Here is an 8,090-nt window from a genome sequence, read left to right on the forward strand (position 1 = left end):
TATATATATATATATGTGTGTGTGTGTGTGTGTGTGTTTTATATATTATATATATTTATATTATACATATTTAATTTTAATAATTTTTGAAGTACTGGGGGATTGAACCCAGAGGCTCTCGACTACTGAACTACACCTCTAGCTCCTTTTTATTTTATTTTGAGACAGGGTCTCATTAAAATTGCCCAGCTTGGTCCAGAATTGGAGATCCTCCTGACTCGGCCTCCTGAGTCGCTGAGATGACAGGCATGCACCCCCAGCTCTTATAAAAATCTTTTTTTTCCCCTGCATTCCTTAGGATGGAATCCAGGGCCTCACACATGCTAGGCAAGCACTCTACCCCTGAGCTGCACCCCCAGCCCCCCCCCCAAAAAAATATATATATATATTACTGAGCTTGAAAAAGCATGCATGCCTCTGACCCAACAATTCCATCTCTTGAAATTGGGAACTTAATCCCCATAATTTTAATAATTAAGACAATAAATTAATAGTTATGATAATCGTAGTCATCCAGATAATGGGTAATTAAGGACAAACCGATAATTTAACTAGAGGAATGCTCCTGGAAAAACAAATTAAAATATCTGTCCTGTTTTGGGTGAGAGATCTCAGCGACACCCAGAAAGACTTCATAAGAGTGTACCCTGAGGTGGTGGCCAGGGTGTAGCCAGGGAACCATCTGCATCAAGGTTACCTGGGAATGTGTTTAAGAAGGTAAATTATCTACTGGGAAGGTCGATCAGTGGGAGAGCATTCTTAGCAGGCATGAGGTCAAGGTTCAATACCAAAAAAAAAAAAAAAAAATGGTAAAGATGCTTAATTCTGATGTTCATCCTAATTTAAGGACTACAGCCCTAGAGATTATTTCCTTATATATGGCAGTATGGAATGTTTAATATTATATTTTCTGACTTTCCTGAAGTAAGCAGACTTTGCCAACGCAGCACAATGTCTACCTTTGTTGAAGATCACATTATGCCCTATTCGAATAATTATGTCTCAATTTAATTTTTTTTTTCTGTATCCCAAGGGGCACTTTAACACTGCACTACATCCCAAGCCCTATTTATTTTTATTTGGAGGCAGGGTCTCATTGAGTTGTTTAGGGCCTTGCTAGGTTGCTGATCTCAAATTTGTGATCCTCCTGCCTCAGCCTCACAAGTTGCTGGGAATACAGGTGTGCACCACCATGCCCACATGGATTTAAATTTAAAACATTTTGTTTTAAATTTTTAGTGGTAGTTGGGCACAATGACCTAACTTCCTTCCCCTAAGTCCCGCCTTTTAAAGGTCCCACCACCTCCAGATAGCGCCACCATTTAGGTCCAGGACCTTATGCAATTCTAAGCAAGCACTCTACCACTGAGCCATACCCTGGCCCCTTAACTCTGCATTCTTTATGGTACCTATTTCTACCACCATGATGGATCTCAAATTCACCTAATACTTGCTTATTCATTTAGAACCTTCTGTTTTGTCTAAAATCCTGAAAACTTCCACGGCTACCTAAAGCTTTTATTTCTGTGATGCAGTGCTGGGGATGGAACCCAGGGCCTCGTGCATCTTAGGCAAGTGCTTTGTCACTGAGCTACGCTGCAGCTTGCTTGCTTCATTCATTCATTCATTCATTCATTCCTTTATAGCGGGGATTGAACCCAGGGACACTTCGCCACTGATCTCTATGCTCAGTCCTTTTTATTTATTTTGAGACAAAGTCTCCATCAGCTGCCTAGGCTGGCCTTGAACTTGGAATCTTCCTGCCTCAGCCTCCCAAGGACAAGGGGCTTGCACCACTATGCATGATTGGCATCCTAAATCTTGGTAGCTTTCTCTCTCTCTCTCTCTCTCTCTCTCTCTCTCTCTATCTGATGTCTCAGAATGCTGGAAGCAAAATCAAAAAGGCACTGAGGCCTGAGGGTACGTCTCTCACATTGGTAAGGGAAGACATCTCCCCAAGTCCAAGGGCAAAGCACCCCCAGCTCCATCGAGCTGACCTTGCATTTGGGAAAAGAGCTCTGCTTTCCATACGAAAGGTCAGGGGTGCTCCACACCCAACAGGGACAACAGAGGCCAATGCCAGCCCACCTGGCAGGCGCAAGAGCCAAAGTCAACAGTTGACTCTCAGCTCAGTGTTTTTCTTCGTTGCTAGGAAACCTCCAGACGCCGCTGCTCAGTGACTAGCGCCCTCTTGTGTTCATGCGCGGTAATAACACCTACAGTTGAGCCAGAAGCAAATATTTCTCTCCTCCTATTTTCTAGGCTTTTTACTTGCTCAGTAGCAAGATGTTAATGGTTTTTATTTAGTGCATCACCGGAATCATTTTGTTCTGGAATAAACCATTCCAAAAACGATCGAGGATGTACTCACAGTTTGAAAAAATAGCCATAAAAAACCATATGGCTCTACTCAAGGAAAATGTGGTTTATTCCTTTTCATTGCTGTGTGATATTTCAGTATATGATGACATCACCACCTGGGCTATTTTCAGGTTGGGGCTATTTTGGACAGTGCTGATGTTGATGTTGATACCCATGTTGTGCTGAGTTATGTCTCCAGGCGACGTACCTAAGAATAAAATTGCTGGACCACGGAATAGTTGTGTTATCTTTGACTTGATTAGATAATGCTCAACAATTTTCCAAAAGTAGATGAACAAATAAACGTACATTCCCATCCAGCAGGAGATCTTCATTCTAACTGCTCTCCAGGGTTACCTTTGATATTATCAGACATTGATTTTCACCAACCTGGTGGGTATATGGGGTAGCTCACTATCATTTTATGTTTTTGTGAAACTGAGGATTGAATGCAGGGGTGCTCTACCACTGAGCCATATCTCCAGTCCTTTTTTATTTTTATTTTTTTATTTTGAGAGAAGGTCTCACTTTCTGAGGCTGGCCTCCAACTTGTGATCCTCCGACCTCAGCCTCCTGAGTCGCTGGGAATACAGGCATGTGCCACCTTGCCTACTGCTATTGTTTTTCCCTAGAATGAATGCAATCAAGAACCGTTTCCTTCCGTTTTGGAGATTCCAGTGCATAATTGTTTGGGCAGATACTGGGGAAAACACATCATGGTGAGAGCCCATGGCAGAGAAGAAACACTCATCCCATTGCCAGGAATCAAGAGAGAAGAGGGTCTCCCTCTATGCTAAGGGCACGCCCCCAATGATCTAAAGACCTCTCATAAGGCCCCGCCTCTTAAAGGGTCCATTTCCCAAACTACAGCATGTACCCATCTTCACCCAATTCACACCTTGCGTGGCCCCAGCACACTGGACTTCTTAATGGATTGTGGGCATGATATCTGCCTTCGCTCCTCCATAACTGTACCTTTGGCATGGACAGCCCTTCCCTATCTCCCTTGTTAAAATCCAGGTCCAACGTCAAGTGCTTTGTCCCGTTTTCTAGACTCAACCACCGGTAGTATTTTCTTCTTCCAGGTCCAGTCCTGGCCCAGATCCTCTGGAGTGGACAAAGGACCTCAGGATCTGTGTCAGGAGACGGGGACAAACAGCTGCTACTGCCCCTGTGAGCTTGTCTTCTGTCCCCCCAAGGAAGATGTCTTGCATGGCCTCGAAATACTCACTACCCCATCCTCCTTCCCTGGGACCACAGGAGAAACCCAGTCGGCAGGGTCCAGGACACTAGAAGCTAAACTCAACCTCCCCGCTGCGGCCTCCATTTCCGAGCCGGCCTTCCTGAGCTCAGGATCCAATGCTTTATTTTTAGATCACACACTGCAATGGGGCTGGAGCTCCACCCGCTGCCTGAGATGTAACCGGACCCCAGGTTGGCACTGGCCATGAACTCCAGCCACAGAGGAGCTTCGAGAAGTCCGGGGTCCTGCCGGGGCTGGGTCCCTGGGAGGCTCAGCTGGGATCTGGAGAGAGTGTGGGAGCCCCTCTCCTTGGACAACCTCCCAGGGGGGGAAGTTGACCAGCGAGAACTGAGGTTGGACTTGTGTCCCCACCGTGCAAAAACCCAACAGGGGAGGACAGAAGACAGAGTTGTCCTGCTTCTGTTTCTCCTTTGTGCTGCGTGTTCCACTTGGTGCATCTGCCACCGTCTTAACACAGTGGAGGTTCCTAGCAGGCAGTCAGCTCAGGGCCTTCAGGCCACGCCCTCTGCTTGACCACGCCCTCCGCTTGACGACGCCCTCTACTTGACCACGCCCTCTGCTTGACCACGCCCTCTACTTGTCCATGCCCTCTACTCGACCACGCCCTCTACTTGACCACGCCCTCTACTTGACCACATCCTCCACTCGACCACGCCCTTACTCGACCACGCCCCTACTTGGCCACGCCCCTTACATGCTTCAAAGGGGGCACCAAATATGTTCTTGGACTCCAGAAACCAGGGCATAATATTTAGTTGACTCTTTCAGTGCAGGAGAGTGTTTATTTGAATTGATGGCTTTGGGGACAGCAGGGCTGAGGGAAAATTCCCAGGGGCTGTGGTGTTGGTCCCCTTCTTCTTACCTGCATCAGGTTCACTGGGGGGGGACCCAGCCTGGTGGCTCCATGGCTCTGGGTAGTAAGCTCTGCCCCAGGGTGGCTCTTTGGATCTCAGAGCGCATCAGCATGGTCTGAGATTTGGAAGAAACCAGAAGCCCAGACAGAGCGCCCACCTGGAGGGTCCCCTGGGCTCTTGGGCCCCCTGCCCAGAACCATCGCTTTTGCAGAAACTTCCTGCTGATCCGGGTGCCTGGGAAGGGCTCAGGCCCGCGCCCTCCCTCTGCCCTCCACCCTGGCAGCTGGATGGAATTCTGGGGCTGCCCAAATGATGCCCCGGCCTGGGCTCCTGCCAAGGTCCAGCCCACATGGAAGGAAAAGAACTCTCTTGATTGCTTTGGGATGGCCTCCTGTGGTCTCCCAGAACGTGGCTCTGTCCCCGTGGCCTCAGTGGGTCTTCTTGAACCCTGGAAAGCAAAGCCAACAGGATGCACAGAGAGGCCCTGGACCCTTCTGGGGCCACACAGCTACTAAACAGGCCCCAGGTAGGATTGACTCCCGAGTCCCCTGCCTTGGTGGGGTATTTCCTAGAGATGCCAAATCTCCTTTCCTAACAGGGGAGAGGAGGAAAAAATACCCCAATTTACCTATTAACTTCTGGAAGAGGGGGATGAAGCCCTGCAGGACGCTGTGGACACGGTACACTGCTCAGAAACAGAAAGAAAGGCCAGTCAGGGCTGTGCCGGGGCAAGGGGTCCATGCCCAGGCCCACCCTCCTGTCTACCTGGGAAGAAATCAGGAGCATAAGGGAATTTAAAAAAATAATTAATAATAAGTTGAGATGGTCACTCTCTAGTCCGTGGTCAGCACAGATGGCCATCCCTGTGGATCCATGCATGCATGGGCAAGCGCACACGTGCTCATGAGGTTTGGGGTACCCGGGGGGGCTTACCCAGCCCAAAGTAGATGCCCATGGTCTCCAGAGAGGCGAAGGTGAGCAGGCCAACCCCGAGGGACATGAACCAGTCTGGAGGACAGAAAAGAAGAGCCTGGTCAGCCTACAGGTCTGCAGGGCCCTGGCCTCCCCCACAACCCCTGCGGCCCTCTCCCAGTTTTCCAGGGGTCCTCACCTGCATAGTAATGGTAGCACACCAGCAAGGCCCCGATGGCGAAGCACAGAAGGACAAAGTGGAAGAACTCGTCTACAAAGGAAAAGCCACAGGGTCACAGCCTCCTTCCCTCTCCCCTCCCTCTTTAGGTGGTCCTGGGGACAGGGACCTTGTGTTCTGCTGCTGGGCTACACCCCCCGTCCTCTCTTGCTTGATTTTGTTGGTTTTGATGGAGACGCGGGGTCTCCCTATGTTGCCCAGGCTGGTCTCGAACTCCTGTGCTCAGGCAATGCTCCTGCCTCAGCCTCCTGAGGTGCTAGGACTGAACGTGCGCCCGGTGGCCTCTTTTTTTGGTACCAGGGATGGAACTCAGGGGCACTCAACCACGGAGCCCCATCCCCAGCCCTATTTTGCATTTTATTGAGAGACAGGGTCTCACTGAGCTGCTTAGGGCCTCACCATTGCTGAGGCTGGCTTTGAACTGGAGATCCTCCTGCCTCAGCCTCCCAAGGCAATGGGATTATAGGCGTGTGCCAAGGTGCCCGGATCTTTTTTTTTTTTTTTCCTGATATTGGAGATTGAACCCAGGACCACTCTACCACTGACTTACATCCCTGGCCCTACTTATTTATGTATAGACAGGGTCTTGCTAAGTTGCCAAGGCTCACTGGTGACTTAGGGCCCCCCAAATTTCCACCCCTCCCAAAATTGTAAAAGTGTGCAATGAGATCCAGGTACGGAGGTGCACACCTGTCACCCCAGCAACTCAAGAGGCTGAAGCAGGAGGATCAACAAGTTCGAGGCCAGCCTCAGCACCTTCGCAACTTAGTGAAACCATCTCTCGAAATAATAAAAAAATAAAAAGGGTGAGAGATGTCGCTTAGTGCTAAAAAGCCCCTGGGTTCCATTCCCCAGTACGAAAGACAAACCACAACAACACACACACACACACACACACACACACCATGTTTAAAGTTACAAAAGTGACCAAGGTCAGCTCCCTGAGTGGGGTGCCAAGGCTGCAGGAAATGTCCAGCACAGACTCTGATGTGCTCTGAAGCTTTGGACAACTGTCCTGACCTCTCTGAGCCTCAGTGTTCTGATGGATACAACTCAAGGTCAATGATAGGCTCTTGGATGGGAAAGTGACCCCAGACAGCACGAATGTTGCAAACCACTGCTATCAAGGGCATTTTGAAAGCAAGTAAAAGAAAGGTGGGGAGGGGCAAAATTGTTTGCTCCTAGGGGGAAAAAAAAAATCGAAATGAATATTTCTAGAACATTCTTGGCTCTGAAGTCCGTTACGCTTTAGAGGGAAAATGTCCACCATGCAGAACTAGACACCGTGTAAGAAGAAAGAATCCGACTTAGGTCTCTCTGGAGACAGACAACCTGGACCATGAGGGGCATGAGCAAACATTTTTTTTCTTCTTTCTTCCTCACTTGATTTCTCAGCAATGCAAAATGGATTCCCAACAGAGATGTTCTCCCCGAATCTATTTTCTCAGGAAAAAAAAGAAATAGCATACTACAGGGAAACAGCCACATGGATGTTTATAGCAGCACAGTTCACAATAACTAAACTGTGGAGCCAACCTAGATGCCCTTCAGTAGATGAATGGATTAAAAAAATGTGGCATATATATACACAGTGGAATATTACTCAGCAATAAAAAAGATCAAAATCATGTTGTTTGCAGGTAAATGGATGGAGTTGGAGAAGATAATGCTAAGTGAAGTTAGCCAACCCCCAAAAAACCAAATGCCGAATGTTTTCTCTGATATAAGGAGGCTGATTCATAGTGGGGTAGGGAGGGGGAGCATGGGAGGAATAGAGGAACTCTAGATAGGGCAGAGGGGTGGGAGGGGAAGAGAAGGGGCAGACTGTGCTCGAATACACAGGGGCGAGGGAGGCCCATTTCTCCCTCTGGGGTGTGACATCTTCTAAAACAACTCGGACATGGCCTGCACTTTTGAGCCCCTTTTGAGGCACTTGGCACCCGAGTGACCTCACATACAGCACAAAGAGCACAGAGCCAGCGTTCAAGTCCAGGCCGTGTCGTTGGGTAGACATAAGTCACCCTCCGATCTTGAGCCTCCGTTTCCACATCTGAATCAAATCAGAATCACTGTCGCAGCTTCTTGGGGTGATTCAGGGCTGAGGGATTTGCCCACTGCAGGGCTATGGTCACTACTGTCCTAGGCCACCAGTCACTTTGTCCCCACAGCAGCTTGGAGCAGCCAGGCACACGGGCTTGGGAACAGCGTTTCCTTACCATCTTTCTTTATGTTCAGTCTTTGTAACTCAGAGGCCGCCTCCTCTTCTCCTTGGGAATAAGAGACAAGTGAGACAAGTGTGTTTAGCTTTTTTTTTTTTTTGGTACCAGGAATTGAACTCAGGGGCACTCGGCCACTGAGCCCCCTCCCCAGCCCTATTTTGTGTTTTATTTATGAGGCTTAGGGCCTCACTAAGTTGCTGAGGCTGGCCTCGAACTCGCAATCCTCCTGCCTCAGCCCTGTC

General features: G+C 48.9%; 1 protein-coding gene across 1 annotated transcript in view; it reads right to left on the reverse strand.

Annotated features, from left to right (window-relative positions):
* Positions 1–4,375: 4,375 nt before the first annotated feature.
* Positions 4,376–8,090, reverse strand: part of Tmem40 (transmembrane protein 40) — a 23,113-nt gene continuing 19,398 nt past the window's right edge. Inside the window, exons 6-10 of the mRNA XM_048786963.1 lie at positions 7,846–8,011; positions 5,591–5,662; positions 5,413–5,487; positions 5,108–5,164; positions 4,376–4,927 (exon numbers count right to left, since the gene is read on the reverse strand). Coding sequence (XP_048642920.1) covers positions 4,908–4,927; positions 5,108–5,164; positions 5,413–5,487; positions 5,591–5,662; positions 7,846–8,011 — 390 coding nt within the window. The 3' untranslated portion in view covers positions 4,376–4,907. The remainder of the gene's footprint in view (positions 4,928–5,107; positions 5,165–5,412; positions 5,488–5,590; positions 5,663–7,845; positions 8,012–8,090) is intronic.

Source organism: Marmota marmota, unplaced genomic scaffold, assembly GCF_001458135.2.
Source record: "Marmota marmota marmota unplaced genomic scaffold, marMar, whole genome shotgun sequence".
NCBI lineage: Eukaryota > Metazoa > Chordata > Mammalia > Rodentia > Sciuridae > Marmota > Marmota marmota.